At 36.5% G+C, this 23032-nt stretch overlaps 1 protein-coding gene across 1 annotated transcript; it reads right to left on the bottom strand.

The window, feature by feature from the left end:
- Nucleotides 1-205: 205 nt before the first annotated feature.
- Nucleotides 206-21253, bottom strand: RAD50 (RAD50 double strand break repair protein). The gene is given in 27 exon segments (XM_035560794.2): nt 206-670; nt 1018-1151; nt 3022-3164; nt 3606-3691; nt 6367-6591; nt 7439-7566; nt 8383-8496; nt 8577-8669; nt 9240-9350; nt 9646-9839; nt 10074-10200; nt 10335-10524; nt 11610-11847; nt 12582-12600; nt 12602-12758; nt 13667-13824; nt 14032-14214; nt 15019-15225; nt 15786-15979; nt 16861-17026; nt 17818-17946; nt 18427-18631; nt 18790-18975; nt 19607-19758; nt 20001-20084; nt 20485-20664; nt 20963-21253. Coding segments are annotated over 26 exon segments (3939 nt in total). The 5' UTR covers nt 20614-20664; nt 20963-21253; the 3' UTR covers nt 206-483.
- Nucleotides 21254-23032: the final 1779 nt, after the last annotated feature.

Raw genomic sequence — 23032 nt, forward strand, 5'->3', positions numbered from 1 at the left:
ACCTTGCAGAAACAGTACTAAGCATCTTTTTTGAATCCTGTGAATTTTGTGTAGACTAGGCAGGTGGCTAGGAACATACCTTGGCTGGAGAGATGCAAATCAATTCTGAACTTGCCATAACAAAGTGATGGAGGGCAAGCCCTATTGTACTGACAGATCTAGAGCTGTTCCAAAGAATGCGCATCTAGATCCAGACCGGGACATATACAAAGAACAACACTTTATTTTCGCTTTTAAAATATAAAATACATCTAAAAGTTAACTGTCCTGTATTCACTTACATTCTCCCAACCCATGGTGATACTTGAACCCAGATGCAGAAATAAGTACAGAGATATGAAGTTTAAAAATGTAATAGTTTCAGACTCGAACTAAAATCTTCATGATACTATATGATATGAAGGAGCTACAATTTCAGATGCCTTTATCTGACCTCTAAGTTTGGCAGCTAAGCCAGTCTATAACACATAATTACTTTAAATGCTAATGAACATATGAGCCAAGGGAGCTGACACTGCATTTCATGATCTCAGAGCACTGGTCATCGTTCTTCCGTATCCTGTAGAAGGTTTCCACATATTCAGAACGGCCCAGCAGTTCAACAAAATCTTCATCATGAGTTATCACCAGAAGCTGAAAGTTACGCTGTTTTGTGCGGCTTTTTATTATCCTACAAAGAGATATTATTCAGTGTAACTCAATCTATACTGCTGTCTAGTTTTAGTGAACTTGTATAAAAATATTTAACTATTGAAAACAATATGAATGTCAAGCAATCTAATGTAGATCAGCACCTCTTTTTACCCATATAAAAGAAAAACAGCAACAACAAAATACCTACAAATTATTTTTTCCTCTTCCAGATAAAGGAAAGGGAATCTAAAGCTACTGCTTTGCATGTATATCAGCATATGTCAACAAAGACAGGTCAGCTTAAAATAAAAATCACTTCCAAACACCAATCACTAACATTAAAATTTGAAAAATATCCAAGCTTCACAAGAAGAGATTACTTACTCCACGAGGGCATGGGCAAGAGACTCAATGTTTTCTCGATCAAGATTGGTAGTAGGCTCATCTAGTGCCAATATACCACAGTTGAGACAGAACGTTTCTGCTAGAGCCAGACGAATAATAAGAGAAGCAAGCACCTAAGGGAAAAAGAAAAAACACTCTTCAGAGCGTTTATAGAGAAACTATGCGTAACATGCTATTTTAAGTGCCATTACAAACTGTGACTAAAGTCACATACATAATTCACAAAATGATGATAACTAATTAGATTTGAAAAAATACATTAAAACTTCAGGTTTGAATTGAAAAATCCCTTCTACAACATAACATTGGAAACATACCTGAGCAGTCAAATTCTCAAAATCCTGGAGCTATTGAAATTCAGGATTCCAGCCCAAGGTAAGGATGTTACCACATTGCCATCAGCATTATTCCTATACTCTGTTGAAACCCCATCCTATTCGCAGGGAGATGGTGGAAATTTGTATGTGCAGTCAGTTTGAAATATGGAACTCCTGACTCCTTCATAAAACTGAAGATTGTAGTTTTAACAGCTCACATACTAGTGTTGTATTAGCAGGACAAATTGTATTTTTATTAGATCTCATGAATTAGTGAAAATTACAGAACACTTGATGGAAACTGTGCTACAAAAAATACTTTCCAAAGATCATGACTGCTGGCATCATAGCTCATGATCAAAGAATAATTCTCAGAATATAAGCTAAGAAACTGAACAAGTTTCACTCTCATTTACATAGGACTCTAGCATAACATCCTAGACTACTTTAGGAGAAGACATTTTTTGCCTATATTGCTGTTTTAGAAGACGTTTTGGATTTCCCCCAATATTAGTATGGAATTTTCAAAACAAGTACACTTCTACACTCAGGTGGGAATTAATTTGACAGCATTTTTCACATTCAAGCAACAATACAGCATGCATCTTTTCACAGAATATCCTTTCAAGACACTGGTGCTGCTATTGCTGCACACACTTAAAAATACCGTGTGCTGTCTTGTTGTATTCCTCGATTTCGTTTTCTATTACTGTCAATACCATCTTGTCAGGCAAAAGTGAGAAAAGGAGATAGCTGAAGGCCTGGCTGCCAGTGAAACTCTGATGCAATATGTGACACAGTGAGAACTGCTGCTCTTGGAGGTAAGGAAGTAGGCAGATATTACTCCAGATAATCGCAATTCTTTCTTGTTATCAAAGAGATTTATATCTGTTGCAACCATAGCCCTTTCAGCTGGTGCAGAGGAAAGGGAGCCAAAGAGTTCCAGCTCCCACTGCAGAAGAGGAAGGTGAAGGTATCTCCCTCACAATTACAGTGTGCTTGGCCTAGGTAGTCGTTGGCGCCTTGTGCAAAGACGACAGGCTCTGTGAGCCTGAAGTGTAGGGGAGAGTTCTCCAGGTGTTCTCTTCATGTTGTAGAAGGCACAAAGGACGGGCAGAAATTGTTCCAGCAGAGAAATAGTGAGAGCAGTCCTGGCTGTATTTCTGTCACTTTCTATGCCCATCTTTTTGGTGACATGAACTGAAAAGTTATATTCGGTAGGAGGTGGGAGTAGTGTAATTTGGGGAAAAAAGAAGTCTGAGTACTCAAAACAGACACAGTTGTGAAAAGATGACAAAGGATCAGCCTTCAGGAAGGAAAAAAAAATCAGGAGCAAGTTAATAGACCTACAGCTATGGGAATTTCAGTTGTAACTAGCAAGAAAAAGACTAGATGAACTTGAGAAGGCAGTGAAGCTGAACCCTTCACACCTACAGGGACTCAGACCAATTGCCAACTGAAACAAGGAATTTGGACACCCCAAAATAGGGTTCAGATGCTCCCAATCATATATTGCGTACTGGCAGCATAATCCAGATGCAGTCAGATGTACAGAATTGTAAATCTGAGTTGGAGCCACTTCTTCACCGGATTCACTTTACGATGTGTCACTCTTGCAGCTTTCAGAATCCTGTTTATGACGTACAAGAAAAAAATGCTATATTACCTTTTGCCCAGCACTACATCTTCCTCTCATATCCAGTGCTGTATCTCCCTTTATCATTACTACTCTATAATTGTAACTTCTTCTTTTATCAGCTGCTGAAACATTCTCATCTGCATCAGAGCGAATTTCTATATATTCAATATCTGAAAATGGAAAAGAAACAGTTTTTCCCTTATGAAAACATCTTTAAAATAGCATTGGATTAAACATCATTGAGAGCTACAACATACAGTAACTACAAAAAAACCTACTCATAACTCCTACTAATAGATAAAACTTTGAAATTAATTTTTTCCAAAATTGAAGAAATGAGCCCTGGCAACTCCCCTGACTCAAGGAAACATCAACTATAGAAAACACGGAAAAGGGAAAATTACTTCTACTTATCATATAACTACCCAAATAAGATGTAATAAAAAGGAGACTGTAGTGGGGACCAACAGATGTAGCCTTTAGAATGGAACCAACCATTTTCATATCCTGGATTTTCAATAGTTTGAACAAACACTTTTCACTATGCAGTACTTGGTATAAAATTGATATGGACAAAACTACAAAAAACAAACAAACAAAACCATACGTACCTTGTCCTCTGTAGGTATTTCTCCAAAGGTCACGAATTATTTTGTTGATTTCTTCCATCTTCATGCTATGAAATGTCATTATTGCTCTACAGAAAAAAAAAATGCAGATTTTTGTAGGTGCAACCATGGACTGCTATGGACTCATAGGAGCTTTAGGGAAGGCAAGAGCTCGCTTTTCATTCTCTAAATATTTTCACTAAAAATACAATAACTACTAGTTCATTTTGAATGCAGAAATGTACAAAGATCAAACACACTCTGTTATATGAATACTTCTGCTCTCACAAACAACTCCATCTCAAGAAGTAGGAGAGCAATAAAGACAAAATGATTTGTAATCAGTCACTCAATAAAGATAAAGTTGTTTTTTTTTTTTTTTTTTTAGGAGACTTATAGTTTATGTGTAAGGCATATTTTCAGACCTCCAAGAAGAATCTGATATTAAAGCCTTCCAAAATAAAAACAGCGTTACTCATTGCCAGAGTCCCCCCCGACCCTGCAGTGCAGATAACTGAGTCTCAGTAAGAAAGGAGAGCCAGTGAAGTTTCCTTGGAGCAGAGAATTCTCTACCAAGAATTTAATTTGTAATTACGTAAACAGATGTTATGATTAGAGCTACCTTCCTCTTCAGCAGCAAGAGTAACATAGGATATCACTAATAATTTTTTATTTCGTTTCCCTGATTCAACATGATATCCTGAAATCATCATGTCTACATGTCTTTAGTTCGATAATAGATGTTTCCTCGTGAAAGCATTCCAAAAGGACATTGTGCTACGTTTTTAACTTTTTAAACAAATAGTGCTTTGTAAGGAAAAAAAAATGCTTGCTTGCTTTCTGACAATGTTTCTCTTCCAGAAATATGGCAGTATTCAAAAGTAATTCTGAAATTGACTTTTTATATATATATATATGTGTATATGTGTGTATATATATATATATATATATATATATATACACACACACACACACACTTTTCCCACCTCCTCCCTTTCACAGGAATTATTTTCACCTGTTGTGAGGAATACTGAAGTCTCAACTCTAATATGATTTGTCAAGTCTGAAGAATGAGTAGAGCATTTTCTACAATTTACTTGATTAAACCCAATAATGCATTCTTCATGAATATTTAACAAAAACCTGTAAATATTAAATCAACAAAGATGAACAGATAGCACAGAAGAGCATACAAATGTTGCTTTTCCCAGCTACATACACAGCTTTCAATCTCTGGCCATTAGAGTTAACATTTCGTCTCACTGATTTTTCAGACGATTACCAATAAGTGATGCTTATCTATTTTTCTTGAAATTACAAGACTGATTTCCTGTTTTGCCTTAAATAGAAACAATAGATGATTTGATACCATACAAAAGACTCTGAATTCTAAAAGGGAAATTCTTGGAGTGCATTTCCATTTAAGCTGAAAGGGAAGAATTACACATGCCCTGAACAATTTAAATCTTCACAAAATAAATTTTGGATTCACTTAAATTCAAATACCAAATATATTTATTTTATCATTAAAAACGATTAAAACAGGGTCCTCCAGACCTCTGCATCTAATAGCCTTTGTATGAATTCAGAAAGACAGGTCTCAATCTTTTCAAATGCATTTAGAGCTTAGCCTCCAAATATACCAGTGAATTATGGGTTCCACAGCTTTATTATGTGTTGCCAGAAAAAGTACTACCTTGTATGTCAAACTACTGCTTGGTACTTTCACAATCATTCCCTTTTCCCCTTCTCCACACTATTTGGAAGAAATTAAGAAACCTTTATCATCCCTCTTCAGTCTCCTTTTTTCAACATGGAAACTTCTAATCTATTTAGCTTCCCTTTTGGACAGTTATGTTGTACCTCTAACTACATTACTGCTCTCTGTTCTCCCTTTTCCAGACCCACTATGTCCTTTTTAATATAGGAGACCAAATTTCTATTCTGAATTTGTAGCTTATATGGTGGCCAGATGTTTCTCTTGCATTCTCCGTTTTGTTCTTAATACGCAACTTTTATTTCTAACTGCCACTGAGCACCAACCTCGTATTATTGCAACTAGCTCATTGCAAATCCATAATTAGAAATGAACATATGCATTGGGGGGGGGGGGGTGGGAAGGGGGGAGAAGGGAAAAGCACTGTATGTTTTACTTCGCATTTGTTAACAATCTTTGATGATTAATAATGGTGATGCGTTGGCTTCATTTCTCTATTGTCTCTCTCAATTTGAATTGTTTTATTGCAAATTGTGTCCTAACATGTACAACCAGTACTCAAAAAGGGTCCTACAGAGAACTGGGAATAAAACAATAATGATCGCTGAACTTATCTAAAGCTATATTAAACTCTAGTTTAATACTCTCACTACCATTGACAGTGCTCATTTATTTTATGTACACTATATACATATATATACTATATACATAAGAGTTCCTATATTCTAACAACCCTGTGCAGTTTGTAGCACATTTTCATTAATTTACTTTGCTTTTAGAAATCAGTTTCTTCTGGAGGCATTAAAAAAAAAAAGCTACTGCAACTGGACTTTCGGAATGAATATAAAAGTAACGTAGCAAGGTACAACATTCTAAATACTTAGATATCTGATTTTATAAAGAGAAATAATTATGTACGTCTAAGTTACATTAATTTACTATTTCTAAAAGTTAAACCAGGAAGTTTGAAATTGCAAGTTGCTTTTGCACCAAGGTAGTAATGAAGACTGAAAAAAATAAGAATTATCCTCACATGACAGTACTTACTTATCAAGAGCCTTGTAATAAGTGTCCAAATCCCTGTTCACTAGCTCCGTTGTTCTCATAACAATCATCATCTCCCTGTATTTTTCCTCTGCATCTTTGAATTGTGACTCTCGAAGTTCCTTTTTAAACCGAACAATCTCTTCCTCAAATCCACGCTGTCGGCCAAGTGCAACATGATGGTTTCTTTTCAGAGCTTCTATTTTCTCCTCTAACTGTTTTTGTTCACTGTCAAACCACAAATGATACATGAGACTTCTGCATTTAGTGTTTCACAATATTTTAGTCAAGGTTCTAATTTTTAGTTTATGTTAGCAGCTCATTCTATTGTATCTATAAAGACTGCAACAGTTAAAACTACAGCATTCATGCCACAGGAACTAAGACATAATTAAAATATGTTTATGTTTAAAAACATATTTAAACATATGTTTATTGTTTTTATAGGCAATATAACATATTAAGTTTTAAAAACATATTTAAGTCACCATTCTGACTAATATTCATTAATCCTATCAAAGACCAAAAGGACACCACGTAGAGATATAAAATTGATTTAATTGCAGGAATTACATCAGGATACTGAGGAAAAAAATGCAATGAACAGTTTGATAGCATCTAGAAAGCTAAATAAATAGTTTGCACATAAGAAGCTGAATTAGGATAATTCCTTTTCAGCAGTGTTTATTATCTAAACAATTAATATTAAAATACTCAAACGATTTGCTGCTGAGACCTATTTGAGCAGACTGAAAATAAAATACTTCTATCCAGAGACATCAGTTTCTTTTTAAATACAGATTTAACAGTGGAAGTCTTTAAAACAAACGGATTAGATTTGAACAGGTACATACTTGTATGTATTTGTAGCTAGAGCTATATAATTTCACTGAGTCATTTATGTTGTCATGGGGATATTATGCAAACATGAGTTTGAGGGAGGAAGTAGTCTACATGAATGGGGAGAAAGGTACACACTAAGAACACAGGAAACACTAAAACACAGTGAGTATTATATTCAGATAGTTAGTGAATTCTTATGCAAAACACGCTGCTGTGTTTTGAAAATGCTTACTTTTTCATCTGCGGGACTTTCATTTCTCCCATCTCCTTCATAAGTCTATTTATATTGTCTTCAACTTCTTTTAACTCTTCATTCCGCTTCCTCAAAGTAAGATTATCCTCCAGCCACCTTTCCTGTATCTGTCTCCACAGAAAGCAAGAAGTTCTATGATGTTTCAATATATCGATTCTCAATAACAAAGTATAAACTCTGCACAACTCTAAAACCTGCTACAAGCATAAAACAATCGACAGCACTGAAAAGTATCATAGTAAGAACTTATTTTGCAACAGAAACCTAGTATAATGCAAATCAGAATTATCATTTCATATTTCAACCTGAAATAATATTTACAATATTTATTGTCACAGGTGAACATAAGAGTGATCCTGTGTGCGAATATTAGTCAATGGTTCAAATGGGGCAAGTCATTTGGGGTGAGATTTCACAGAGTCCCCTATTCTCAATTCTACAGGTAAGATAGTGGGATAGAGTGGGGAAAGATCTTTCCTATAAAGAATGTAAATAGAGTTTGAAATACATACATAATGATTTAAAGCACACAACAAAATCTGGAGTGACTAACAACTTTTGGGTACCTGCAATTGGAAACACCTTACAGCAGTCTTCTTTCAGAAGATAGGTATCTTCCACACAAAGCTACTTTTGAAAACGTTGGTTATTATCACAACAGACTTACCCCTTTTGGAAATACCACAAAATTGTATTTAGAGATAACTTGTTTTTCTAAAATGCATCTATTTTTGCGTATGTAAATTGCAGGATTTTTTTCAGCCTGATGCACACATAGCAGCTATTCTGACTAACAACTCATTAAGTACATCAAGAGGAGACAAACTTTGTACCAGTATGAGCCTAGACGGACTTAAACCAATGCCAGAAATCACTTCAAGTATAAATGCAAAATATACCGTATGATAAAACAATAAACTTACCTTTTGAGTGTCAATATCTTGTCGAATAATTTCCATCTCTTTAGTTATCTTTTCCTTCTGTTTCTCACAGGCAACTAATTGAGAGTTTACTTCATCAAGTTCAGACTCCTTTTGCTACAAAAATAAAAAGGTATATTATTTATACACAAAAACACTTTTAAAAGCAGCTTTTTATTGATTGTTTTTTAGGTTACCTTCTTGTAGTCTTCCTTTCCTTCTTGAACATAGCTTTCGATTTCTTTCATGTACTTGTTTATATCTTTAACTTTCTCTTTTATGCTATTTATCTGCAGCGAAAAGATTTCAAATGAATTGCAGTCGGATGTCCGAGAACTGATATGACATGTATAAAAGATAACTGGATAACACTATTTTTAAAGGTACGATTCATTTCAAAACTCCCTTTAATTCACCAACAGAAGACTTCAGCTTTTGTAATCCAGATGCTCCTTATTACCGTGAAACTGTTTTCCAAAATAAACATTAAATCACTCATTTGTGCTTACATAAAAGGGCTATTTGCCCTGAGAAACACAGGAGTGTCTCTTGCCAAGGAAAGGTCACAACCATCCTTGCTGTTCCTCTAGATCTACTAGATAGGGCTTTTAGTACCACAAGTCACTAAATATTGTTAAATGTCCCTAGAAGCTTTTTGATAAGACCACCAAAAGTTAGTTACAACTGAGTTGATGTCCTGACTTGGTTATGTTTCTTTTCTTCCCTAAAACTCCACAAATCTAAAGCATTAGGTAAAGCAACTGCTGTCTCCTAAAAGTCAACTCATTACCATGGCTTCCACCCACGCCCCAAAACCAACATGTAATCCTATCTCCCAACTACGTCAAATGCAAACGAACCTTCTCTTGTGTTTCTTTATTAGTTGCAGTCCTTTTATTAATTAGATCCTCCTTGTCTTGCTGCAGTTTTTCTAACGTTTCGTGTAGTGGAAATACCTGTTCTTTTGCTTCCTGAAAAGCAGTTGGAGAAAGTCCTTATTATTTTCTCATTCTGTCAAAGATCAAGAACTTTTTGAGTGCAAAAAAAAATCATGTGGGTACTTTTTTTTTTTTTTTTACATGTTGTTCATAATTCTGAAAAAAACCTTGTATTAAAGTGCTGAAAATTCCCAGAGATATGCAATAGTATAACAGGACAAAAATTTAAAAATGCATCTGAATTACTAGGATTACAGAATGTTAAATATTACTGGATATTATTTTTTTTCAAGGACAATATAGTTAAGGGCTAGTAATTATTTCCTACCTTAATCTCTCTATATAAGGACTGAACCTCAGTGGTTAATTCCACTATTTGTTCCTCCAGTTGTTGACGACGCTGCATGCTGCTGGAAATCTGAAGTTTCTCTGCTCTAAGTTCATTAACTGTACTCTTAAGCTGCTGAATCTGATTTTGCTGGTCTTGCTTGATTTTTTGATTTAACTCAATTTTACTAGTAACTGTAGATGAAAATACACACACAGTGAAACAGTTAATCTGTAACTAACAACAGTTATTGTCTTCCTTATGACAAATCTAACTCCAAACTAAGTTAATATAACCAAAAAAAACCAAAACCTATTAGAATACGGTTATTTCCGAATATAAAATAAGTAAACTAAAATTTATATTTTGATGTCAGGAAGTTTGATTATTTTCAATATAAAAACGAAACATCAGTTTGTATGACCTACCTGTATCCCATAAGTGTTTCTTCTCTTGTTTTTCTTGGCTTACTTGTAGAACGGTTCTACTTAAATCGACCCCTAGCAACTTAGCCTCCTGCTGAGCAATTTTTCTTTCAACATCCCTAACATCAGCCTAAAAGTAAGAGCAAAGTACTATTATTACCGTATTAGTGCTTAACAACAGGCTTTAGTTTAGATATTATTGAATAACTACATGTACAGCAAGCAAGTATTGTTTTATATATTGAAAGGAATTACAAAACATACCTGGTACCTTTCCATTAGTGTTATGTCCTGTAAACATGCATTAGCACCTTCCTTCTCAGACAAAACTGTGTGCAAGAGTGTTTCCTGCTCTTCTATCTCACCCTTCAGGCGTGCAAAATCCCTGTTTACAGTCTGCAGCTTGTTCCTCAAGTCTGGTATGTCCCTTTCTTGGAGTTCCACTACAGTTTGCCTTGAATAAAATACAAATCCATAAATCTTTCTTTGTTAAATGCAGCAGCACAAATTCAAGACATTCAAGTCTGCAAAATCTGTGGTATGATTGAATAGCGGAAGACTGAATTGAACCAATAGTATCCCCTTGACCTTGCCCATGTTCAGTTGAGTTTATTTTCTATAACCAGCTAAGGTAATAATCCCTCATTGTAGGCAGGTGAGATCTAAAAACAAACAAACCAACCAACCAACCTCTTCTGGTTTTCAACTCAAGTACAGCAAGTGCTAAAACAGGGTTTAAAATCCACTGCACACGAGTGCCCTCTTGTGAAGGAGAGGTATATCCTCTAACAAATTCTTTTTTTTTTTTTTTTTTTTTTTTTCCCCAGAATAACAGTCTTCAAATATTTTGAAACCAGAGCCTCTGGTTACCCAGTGGCAGGGAAACTGCATACTCTACTCTAAATCCTGTTTGTATGGTAAGGAAAAAAAATAAGACTCACACAAAAATTCATTAAGACTAGAGCTGTTTACGGTTTGGAGGGAGGCAACAAGAAGGAAAAAGGGGACAGAGCAACAAAATAGGCTGCCTGTAATTTTTGTAGTTTTAAAAATACAGATTAAGTGAGCCTGGAAATTGGAAGAGACAGTAAGCACCTCTTCTGAATTTTTTAATATTGTCTACATTTTTTTTTTTTACATTGCAAGTTCAAAAACATTTTAGTTATTTAAAAAATATATAAGAGATATAATTCAGTCTAATCTTTTATGGATTGTCAGTATCAGAGACAGAGCTGCATTGCCAAATGATGGAATTGCACTTGACTGAACCTCAAGGAAACACAGACTGCATTGGGAATTTGCTATAAAACTCACAGATTTCCTTCAAGAACATCGTAAGTCAATACAAAACCTGCCAGTAACAAAAAAAAGCACCTTTAAAGGATATACAAATCAAGATTTTATTAAAGTGTGATTAGATTTTTGAATGAACTGCCTAGCCCGAAAATAAACCTTTCTTGATGTCAACAAAATTTTCAATAATCAAAAAACAAGCAAACGAAAATGGCTTGCAGCAATATGGTTGGTGAAGTACCTTACCTAATTGGTTTAAGACCCATCATTTCATCACGTTTTTTCTCTCTTCTTTTAAGCTCAGACTCTGTTGACTTCAATTTGTCTGGAGCAAGACGCAACTTAGACTGAAGATCACTAATTACATCTTGCAGTTCAGCCTCTGTTTGAAAAACTCTTTGACAAACTGGACAACACGACTGATTCTCTTCTGTCAGTTGTGTAATGAACTGTGAATAAACTGCTGTGGCTCCAGCAAGCACAGCTGGTTTAAAAAGAAACAGAAGACTTTATGTTGAATATACAGTACATAAACAGATCTAAACTTATTATGTATTTACAATTTAAAAAAAACAAACAAAAGAAAACTATAAGCTGCAAATCATCAAGATTTGCACTGAAATGCAAAACTGAAAATGAAAACTGGAAACTGAAATGGTCCTAAGCAACCTGGTCTGAATTCAGTGCTGTCCCTATCTTCAGAATGGTGCCCTCGATCACATCCTGACATTCCCTCCAACCTGAATTATTCTGTTTTATTGAACTACACTCATCCCTCAGCAATTAACAATAGAAACAAGTACTTCTGAATCTCCTTCTGGAGTTACTTTTTTTCAGTTAGCAGTAGGCACTACGGGTCAAAACCATGCCACATGTCTAGTTCTGTACTCGTCTTCATACTTGGCAGATTCAATCATTCAAACATATCCTTGGTTTTGTAAAGATCGTGATCTACATTTTTGTTTTGTAAAAGTCAGTATTTCATTCGCACATAGTAAGAGAATTAACTGAGTTAAAACAACTGATTTTGATTAAACGCAAATCTGAAGAAGTAGTAAAGAGGGAAAATTTGTTGAAATGGGAGGTTATTACTGAATCTTAAATTGTTTTCTATGCTGATTGTCCCACAAATATAAAAACCCATAAGCTACAGATTGTCTCAGTGCCTCTAGGTTACAATTAAAATGAGGAAAAAAGTAGAACTATGGATAAATTTACCTCGCTGTTTTGAACTTTTTTTCAATTTCATCTTGAAGTTTGTTCAGGTTACTGTCAAAATCTTGGCTTCCACAAACATCAAAAAGTTTTGCTTCATAGCTAGACAACTGTTCTTCTTTTTTTCTTAGTTCAGCACTGATAAAATTTTTCTGTTGTTCTGCTGACGCCAGTTGTTTGCTGAAACATTAATGCATAAACTCTTATATTACAGAAAAACAAACAAAAAAATTAAACTGTAGTAACAAAAACACTGTAATACCAATTTCAGATTAACTTCAGAGTTATTCATCAGTTCTTTAATGATTTTTCCAGAAATCTACAGCATAAATTTTCAATTCATCTAAATATAGCATAAAGTGTTTCATTTAAATTCCTTTTTGCTTTCTAGGTGCTTAATGATGAGAAACAAATTTCTAATGTCAAATCCATACAAGGGACTTTCTAGAATATTAACTTTTCCTCCCCTACTTCCTTCCCTAATTATTGCTTATGAGATACCATTGAACAAAAAACATTATTGAGCAAAACACGTTAGCACCCTTCTATTCATCTTCCATACTTCTCAATTATGGACTGTTCTTAGACCTCAAATCTCTTTTTTTTCTGATTTTATAGAAGTTTAGTGCATATCACTGCATAGTGAGCTAATGTCACCTACTCTTTCTGAAATATTCTTTTCTACAATGAATGAAATCAGGAACATGTAATCACACAAGTTCATGATATGGTTAATAACCATCCTGTAACTCCTAAGAAAGTCAGAAGACCACTGTCTTTTTTTCCCCAAAGCACATTCATACAGCTAGGGTAGTATAAATAATTAAGGACGTATTAGAATATTTTGTTATCTACTTTTAGTGTTGCCTTTGACATACTTCAAATATGATGATTTTATTAACTAGCACAAACTATATTGGCTATATATTAAACAAATTTTGCACATTGCTTTCTTTCATTTTGCAGACACCTAAATAAATATTGATGAAATACAGTAAAGGTATGTTAACTATATTAAACTTACCAATACTGAAATTCATAATTGCATAAATACTTCTGGAGACATAATTAATTAAAATAATACATACTTAAGCTTGGCATGTCTGTCCCTTGTTTCATTGATCTCTCTATTTTTGCCATGAAGCCAGTCTTCAAGTTGTTTTTTATTTGGAAAGTATCCCAGCAGTAATGTCAGTTCTTCAGAATGTCTTGATTTTACTTTTCTAATCTGTTCCTCTTTGTCTGCCTTGGGAAATAAAGCATTTTAAATTAATATTTTCATATGTTTAAGTTTATGTTACTCAATGGATTCATAGAGTTAATGGCTTCCATAAAGCCAGACAGAAGCTTTACATACAAATGTTTATAAACATCTGAAGAAAAATGCACAAATCTTGAAGGGACCGTATTAATGTCATTTCCCTTCCTTATGAGATGATGATAGAAAAATTACTTTGTCCTTCTTCAGCATCTCCATTTGGGTAATTGTTGTGGTATGTAGGTTCAACTGTTCCATCTCTTGATCCAACTTCCGAAGAACTTTGTCCAGGTTTATTTTCTCATTTTGCAGAGTTTGCACTTCCAGTTCGAGTGCTTCTACATTGCTGTTCCTCTCAGCCTTCTCCAGTTCATGTTCCTAAACAAAAAACAAAAGCACAGAAGACTTATGTAATTACATTAGACAATAAGTTCCTAACTAAAGAAATCAGAAAAAAAGCTCTTAAAAACTGTCCAGCAGCAGTATCATTAGCTGTTACAGGAATAATACTTTCAGGATCTATAAAGAATGCATGCAAGATGCCAAAGGCTGTGATGCTGGTATAGGAAACGTAAATCAGACAGTGATGCAGAGTTCTGAAATAAAGTACTGTACCAAGTTGCTCATGCTTTTCACATAAATCATAACTACATGATGTAGATTCAAGAAGCTCACTCATTTAGCTTGATTCTCTGTATTTCTGCATCTACTAAACATTATACACTGGAATTATCCTAGTAAGAAAGCTAGAAGAAACACTCTCAAGCACCAAATTCTTACACTGTGAACAAAAATAAACTATTTGGCTACAAAGGCACAATTAACTGTTCAGCTGGGACATAAAATGCTTGTAGCATTATAGTGCTTTACAGAATAAAATGCTTACAAGTAACTAGCCCATTTCACAGACAAGTCATCTGGAAAAATGTAGCTAGCACAGCACTTTAGTCAGTGCACTGACTAGTGCTAGCACTTTTCTGATTGGCCCAGAAAAATAGGAAAAATCTTATGATATCTACATATAAACAGAGCAAGTATAGAGAGGGCAATAAAAGTGAAAAAATGCAACAGGGTTAAGTTTTCTTTTGGAATAAACATCAAGCTTGCCTTTTTTTTTTTTTAATCATCCAACTGGAAGTTTTCATTTCAAACCTGTAGAATTTTTTCGTTAAATTAACTTACTGTCTTGACAATCTCCTGATCCAACTCCACAATTCTGCCTGATGACCCCTCCAACTGCTGCAATTCATGTTTTACATTCTTCAGTTCCACTTGTCTCTTGTTTTGGATGTCTGATTTCAGATCAATGGTTCTTTCTAATCCAGTTTTCTTATCTCTTATTTCATCTATCTGTTTTTGTTTCATCACTTCTTTTTGTGCAAATTCTCTCTGAAAGAAGTGAACAATAATATATTAATTTACTCATAGGAAAAACAGCATTTAAAATGGCTTCTTCACAATAGCATGCAAATATTCACCACTATAATGCATGAAATTGAAATATTTAGATATGTGAAAAAAAATCCTGCAAAAATGCAGCAATACGAAAATGCAGATGCATAATGGTAGTGTTCTCTGACAGCAACTCCATTTTGAAGACGACTTCAAACCAAAGTTGCTTGTTTTCTTAACAATTGCCCATTCAAATTCTTCCTCAGGCTTTTTAGTGTGTCATTGACCCACCTGCTTGAGATGGCAGTTGAGAAAAAAGTATCTGCAGAACTGCCTGTTCAGTAGCTTTGGCAATTCAGATCACCCAATGACCACTCTTAGTTCCAAAATTAACTTCCACAGAAAGGTTCAAGCAACCCATAATAAAGAATAATAGATGAAAAAAAAAATGGCTTCATTTATTTTCCCCCCTGCATCATAAAGACGCATATGGACTAATAACACACTAATAACTAATATGGAATAATAACACAATCCTAAAATGACAAAATCCTTACCATTAAGTGATTTGCAGTTTCTGTATCTCTCGCTTGTCTCTCCTTCAATAACCTGTGAAAACTGGTAATCTGTCTTTCATTAAGAGGCGATAGCTCAAAACCATCTAATTCTAGTTGTGCTGCCAAAGACTGAATTAATGAATCCCTCATTTTGATGTGATCTTGGTGACGATCTGCTTGCAGTTGTAGACGACCTGCACAAAAATAAAATAAAATAAAAAAAAACATAACATAAACCCTCAAAAACTGAGAACATACATTTAGGATTCAAAGTCAATTGCAACTATTTCCTTAAGGTCTTCTACACTGAAGCATTTAAAGTACTAAAAACAAGCAATAGCTTAAAATATTACTGTTTCTGTTAACTATTACTTTAGTAAGTTTTTACACTAATTTTAATCAAATCAAAAATTGAAAAGAAAACCTCTAAAACTAAAAATATTCTGAAAAACATAAACATATTTTACATAAGCCTATATTCTGTTTCAACTACTACAGCTTTACTGCAAGTCCCACAGTCCATCTAAAAGAGAATATATGATATACAGAAGAGTACTGTCCTAAAGCCCTCTGACTAGTCCCCAGCCCTCACATGCGACAGTGGGAATGCCAAGGATTCAACTTTCACATGTTTCTTGGTTAGAATACACTTACACAATCACAGCTGGTCAGCAGACATTTTCATCACTGAGACAAAGTACAGGCTCAGACAGTGAAAACAAATGTGCTGTAAACTGCTAGACTGACATAGTTTTATGCCATCAGTAATGATCAATTTTGAATATTTCTATAGAAGACGGTACACTTAAGAACAAACAAACTTCATGTTGTAATTACAGTTCAAAATAAGTGCACTTAAAAAAATAATCCAGGGGAAAGATGTTGAGGTGAGATTACCTGTGAGTTGAGGTGAGCTACCTGTGAGATTCCCACACCTCATTGTGCAACTGACCTAAAACTAACACACATTTCAGGGAGCCTGTCCCATTCAAACACCTTCAATTATCACTAATTTTATTTCAGATCTTAATTCCTTTAAGCATAAATACACAGTTATAGATCAAGTCTAACATACCTCGTTCAACGAGTAATTCTGACTTTTCACTGTTAAACCTCTGGCATTCTTTAATGGCTCTATCTAATTCACGCTTACAGTCCGATAATCTCTTCTCCTTCTCCTTCACTGTTCTCTGGTGGTTCTGGTATCTATCCCTTAGCTGTTCATCCGTTCCTTGAAAAACCTGTACACCAAATAAAATACAGAATAAACTTAGCTTTTTAACTGAACTCAATTAAAAACAACGTAATGTTTATAACAACCTGTTATAAACAACCTAATGATGTTAAAAAATAAAAAAGTATGCGCTTCACCATAACAGAATCTAAAAAATAAGATAACACCTCCCATATAAAATTTCTATGCTAAGACTTATATTAAGAAAAATTAAACATACTATGAGCAAAAAAACCTATTTTTCATATGCTGATAAGACAAGTTCATCTAAATTTTTACCACTATCCTAAAGAATTTTTGTTCATCTGTCAAAATAATTTTAAATGTCCCTGCACAATCACAACAAAAGAATAAAAACTATTTACTATTTTAAGAAAAAGAAATAAAAAACCCTCCAGGGACATGAACAATATCAGTGTCAGAAGACATTCCATGCTGGTTAAAACAAGTGCTGGCTACCATGAACATATTGTGAGAGGTAGGTATTTTCAAGTTCCACATTGCAGGGCATTATTACTATAATTTTTGTCAGTATTTCTCTTCCTGGCAAGCTAATCTATGGTGGAGGGATCAGTTACAAAAAGCAATTTAATTCTTACATCCAAATTACACAGAAACTACCTACAAATACTGTTCCATAAAGCTGCCTATCTCATATTATCAAATGAGCTACTTGGGCTTTGGAAGTGTTCATAACCAGCATCTGGTGCATAATAAAATACACAGTTCACATGGTAGCAAAAGGCAGACTTTGATTTTTCTGCAGAAAGGATGACAGCATGGAATTTAAAAGGCAACCTTTTCCATCTTCTGCTGCAGATCTCGGTTATCTTTATCCATCTGCCTCCTCCTGCTCTCCAGAGCTTTTACGTCGTTGTCTAGCAACATTACTTTCATGAGATTCTTTTCAACTGCTGCCAGAGAACACTGCAAAGGAAAGGATCATAGAATAATAGAATCATTTAGGTTGGAAAAGACCTTAATATCTCACTAGTTTATGAATCCCATAGTAAAATGCTCTACACAATACTGTACTCTAAACTGTAAAACTTCAGCATTATTATTTTGAAAAAAAATAATTTAGCTTTAGTTATAACTCATGATAGTTTTATAGTTAACAGCCAAATTTGAAAGAGATTTTAATTTAAGCTAAAAAATAAACAAACCAAAAATAAAAAAATCATCAATGCTGTTACAACAGTTCCACAGACAATGTTTTAAACCTCCAATAACTGTTTACAGATTAGAGCAGCACCTGTCAGGTCTGTTGCTTAATTCTGTTGCAGAATAGAAGGTTAGATAACATTTTAACAAGGAAATTCCTCCAGCTTTGATATTTTATATATATTTTTTAATCTTACGTGCTGTTTTATACTAAAATCTTAATGTAAACATCACACAAATTACCTTTAAAGGATCCAGCTGACTCTCGATAGATTTTACATTCTCTTTAGAAGCAGACAGCTGAGCTTCCCTATTGTTAAGATGGTCCTGGATTTCCTGTGCTTTTTCTTTATTCTGTTTTAGGTACTTCAGTTCTGTCTGACACTCTTTTACTTTTAGGCTTTGTTTCAGCCGTACCTGACGGAGAGTTTCCAGTGCTTTAATATACCTTAAAAAAACAAAACAAAACAAAAAAAAAAAACACAAATTTCAGATCCTATGGGCAATACAGCAATACTGATGCCTCAGACATTTTCTTTAACACCTACACTACTAGAGAGGACAGTTTCTTATTTAATTTTATTTGATTCCAGTAAAGAGAAAAACCTTGTTGCTGAGAAGATCTCATCAAATTTTTGTTTCAGGGCCTTCCCTTCGCTTAATGGCCAGTTGGAATCTTCTTGGTGGCAGAAAACAACATTGTTGAGCACGGATTTGGAAACACCAAGGGCACTGATCATCTCTCGATCAATTTCTGCACACTTGGAACTGAGACTGGCCTTCTCGCCATGCCTATGTAGCACAGATAAAGAAAATCCACAAAGCAGTTACTACAAATCCTTTAAAAACAAACAAACAAAAAACTTACTTAAATCTGTATAAGCACATTCTATTGCATTGGTTACAAAACAGAGTAACAAATTTTTAAGTCTACAATTACCATTTTCATCATGTGGGTTTAACAGCAAATGTTTTTAGTCAATGTTGCTACATGTTAAAAAAATCTATGCAGAACCACCAGAGGGAGTAAGACTGATCTTGATTAAAGCCAAGTGAATACATTTCTTAAATAGGGGAAACTGGAGATAAATATGGACTGACAATATCCTGAAACTCAAAATGATGCTAAAGGAAATAAAGCTTATGCATTTCATACAACATTACTCTCAAACTAGAGCATCAGTAATACAATTTTCAAATTAATGTAAGTCAATTGATATACATAGTTCTTAATATAGTGGCTATCAAATGTTAGTAGTTTTGAATCAACTAATAGATCGAGCGATGGGACTCCAGATCTTCCATCTAAAAACACAGACAAAAACTTCAGAGAGCACGTTATGAATTTTTCTCATCTTAAACATAAAATATACAGAACCCAAACTGATCTTCACATTACAGAAAAAAAAAAAATTCAACTTACTTTGTTCTAGTAATGACCCCTTCAAGTGTTTTAAATTCTGTTTTCTTGTTTTTCTGGGTACAAACCATGGATCGTTGGACAGCTAAAAGCTCTCCATTAACATCTCGAAACTGTAATCGAATCTGAGCTCTAACATCAGTTTCATGGGCAACCTTCAGTACAAACGATACAATGAAATAAGTATGAGAAATTCTTCTCAACACCCAAATGAATACATGACTTCCCAGATGTGGAGTGTTCCAGTCCCCCCAGTTCTCTGTTTTTCCTGAGACAGTATGGTCAGCTCACATCTGCCTAATACTTGAGCATCCCTGTTTTCATCACAACCCTGTGTGAAGTTAAGTATTTCACTGAGAAGTAAACGTGCACTAAATCTAACCACTATGGCTTTTACCTTTGGATCGTGAACAAATGAATTTCCTTTGGTGCCAGGGGGAAAATCTCCAGTAGATACATATTTGAGGCACTCAATGATAGTCTAAGAAAACAAAAACAAGTATACAGTTAGAATGACAATTTAGAATAACCAAGGAAAACTAAAGACAAAACACAGTAACAGCCCAAACATTTACAAATAAGATACACATGAGGGGAGAGAGAAATAAGAAATGACATTTTATTTTTCAGTACCATGAGAACATGGTACTTTGCAAAAACAGTTTTAGTCAGCACCTTGATCAATTTCCTACGAAAAACACCAAGTAGCGCACTGCAAAGCCTAGGATAAGAAGCAGATCTCTAATAACGTAAGCCAATACAATATTTACAGTAAACAGCAAGGTTTTTCTAATATTTGTACCTTGCTGTTGAAATTATTCTTTGTATTTTCAAGGTTTTCAGAGTTATTTGGCGCACAAAAACAATCATGTAAGTCTTACCGTTTTTCCTGCACCATTTGGTCCCACCAAAATAGTCATTGGATTAAGGAAAGTGATAATCTGTTTGTCTTTATCCTCTATGCCAAAACTCCTCACCCCGAGGATACTCATTTTCTCAATCCTTGCCATTTCTGCAGAATTTCTTCTCTTCCGCAGTCAGAAACGCAAACGTCATAAACCCTGTAAAACAAAGCTCTGTGAAAACTGGAGATGGCAAAATCTCCGCGTATCCCTGAAAGGCGACAACATGGTTATTTAAGTGCGTGTATTGTTAGAAACAGGGCTAAGGTTCTCCAGTTCCGGCCCAAGGCACAGAACGTGTGAAAGCAAAACCCTCTTAGCGCTGAGAAGCTCGACTCAAAGCTAAGGGCCACATATCAGCCATTCAAAAATAACAACAAAAAAGCCCTTTAAGCACCTGTAAGAGAAAACGCTTTATGACATTGCCCCTTGTTATATAGGTTTTATTTATCATTACTTTCCACTGGCCCCGTTTCTCAAGGTGTCACGGCCGCAGGCGACATCCAACACCAGCCCTGTCCCGACATGAGGAAAAACCCGGCGGCAGCGGCTCGGGGGCGCCGCCGGCTGGAAGCAGCCGCGGTGCTGCCGGTGCGAACGAACAAGGCCCGGCCCCACGGCCCCGCCTGCACCTCACACGCGTGCTCGGGTCCCCCCCGGGGACCCTCAGCGGGGCCCGTCCCGGCCGTGCCATGCGGCGGACCCGGGCGCGGAGCGGGCGTTTCCCGCAGGAAGCCCGCGGCCGGCCCTGAGGCGGGCAGCCGGAGTTTCCCGCCCCGAGCGCGGCGCTGCGGCGGGGGCGGACATTTTCCGGCGGCCCTTCCCTTCCCCGGCCGAGGGGCGGCCAGGCGATGCCGCCCATCCCCCGCTGCCCCCCCCTAAGCTCCGGTCACCTCCGCTCCCGGTGCCAGCCCCCGGCCCCCGGCAGCCCCCGCGGTCGCCCCCGCCCCGCCCCGGCACTGGCGGCCCCGCCCAGCGGGACCCGGCTCGCTACCGCCCCCCAGCGCCGCGGGGCCGGGCTGCCGGCGGCTGCTGGTCCGGGCCTCCCCCTGTCCCTCGCCCTTCCTCGGTTCCGACCCCGGCCTCCGGGGGGCGAGGGGGGAAGGTGGAGACCTGAGGGGTCGCCGCGGCCCCGCTCCGCTCCTCCAGCCCCGTCACCCCACAGAGGTCTCCCATGGGTCTCCCAGTGGCACACAGCGACCCACCCCCCAGTTGAGGGGCCGTTTGCACTTTTAAGACAGCTAACAATTCTAACATAGTCACTTCGGAGTTATTTTGTAGTGTTTCTAGCCTTCTGCTCAGAGCCCTGCAGTGCTGTGCATGGCAGCACAAAATTGTGGCCAAGTCCAAGGCCAGCCCGTGCTCTGCTGGACCCCAGCTCCAGCGTTATGAGTGGAACGCTGTCTTCAAAATTAAAAAGCCTTCAAAATTGAGAGAGCCAAGTGACAGTCTTCTCACAGAAACCTCCATATCCGCTCAGCAGTCCGGCTCGGCGCTTCAGGCTCAGGCCGGGCAGAGGAAAACCACATTTTTGCTGCTGGGTTTGATGTCCACTCACTCCACCCGTTACGCACTGTGGAATCAAAACCAGCATGGGATAAATGACCAGAGTGCGGAAAGGTGGCACAGCATCATCAGGGCTGAGGCAGAGTACAGGTGCACACTGCAGCCATGCCAGGCGTATTAGTAATTGTGCACGCCAGAGAGTATTTCCAGTAGTAGCATGAGTACCCGGGGCTGTGGGTGAGCGGTGGTTCACCATGACGCTGGTGGTAATGTAAGCATGATGCATCCCTCTCTCACAGCAGCAGATGAGAGTCAGGAAATGGTTTTCAAGTCTATATTATACAAACTGGTAATTCACCGTGCTTACTAGGAAATCTAGAATACTAACTGCAAAAATTCCACATCAATCTCTTTGTGCTTTATGCAGGAAAAGGATGAAGTGTAGTCATCTATCTTACTGTAGGATTACTCCATTTAAGTTCAGTTTGGGGGAAACTTTCATTGAAATCCCTATAAAAACACTAACCAGGGAAAGAATGATTAACTAAGTGGCATGAGATGGTTTTGAAGCTCATGTCTCACCTAGGTCCAGAGAAGTGTTGAGCATACAGACAAGTGCTATTAGAGCCAATTAAATGTGTGAGGATCCTCTGCTGTGCCCCCACAAAAACGGCTTCCCTTGCCCAGGGCAATGCTTGCTTGCAAGGTACTAACCCTCATACTTCAGCTTTCCACTTCAGAAATTCAGTACAGATCAATTCAAATACCATTATGATGCATGGATTATCAAACTCAGACAGATGGTCTCTCATTAAGTAGAAGAGTTTTAATTGTAGGAATATAATACTTTTTTCCACACTTTACAGCTATAGTCTATAAAAATTGTTGGAAATAGAATACAAACAATTTGTAAAGAAACTGTATTGCCTCCATTACCAATCCAACTTTTTTTTTTGTCTTGTGGACTGACAGTTGTCTTGTGCAAAAATGAATTTTGAGTTATCAAAATGTGAAAATAAAT

Source organism: Cygnus atratus, chromosome 14 (assembly GCF_013377495.2).
Source record: "Cygnus atratus isolate AKBS03 ecotype Queensland, Australia chromosome 14, CAtr_DNAZoo_HiC_assembly, whole genome shotgun sequence".
NCBI lineage: Eukaryota > Metazoa > Chordata > Aves > Anseriformes > Anatidae > Cygnus > Cygnus atratus.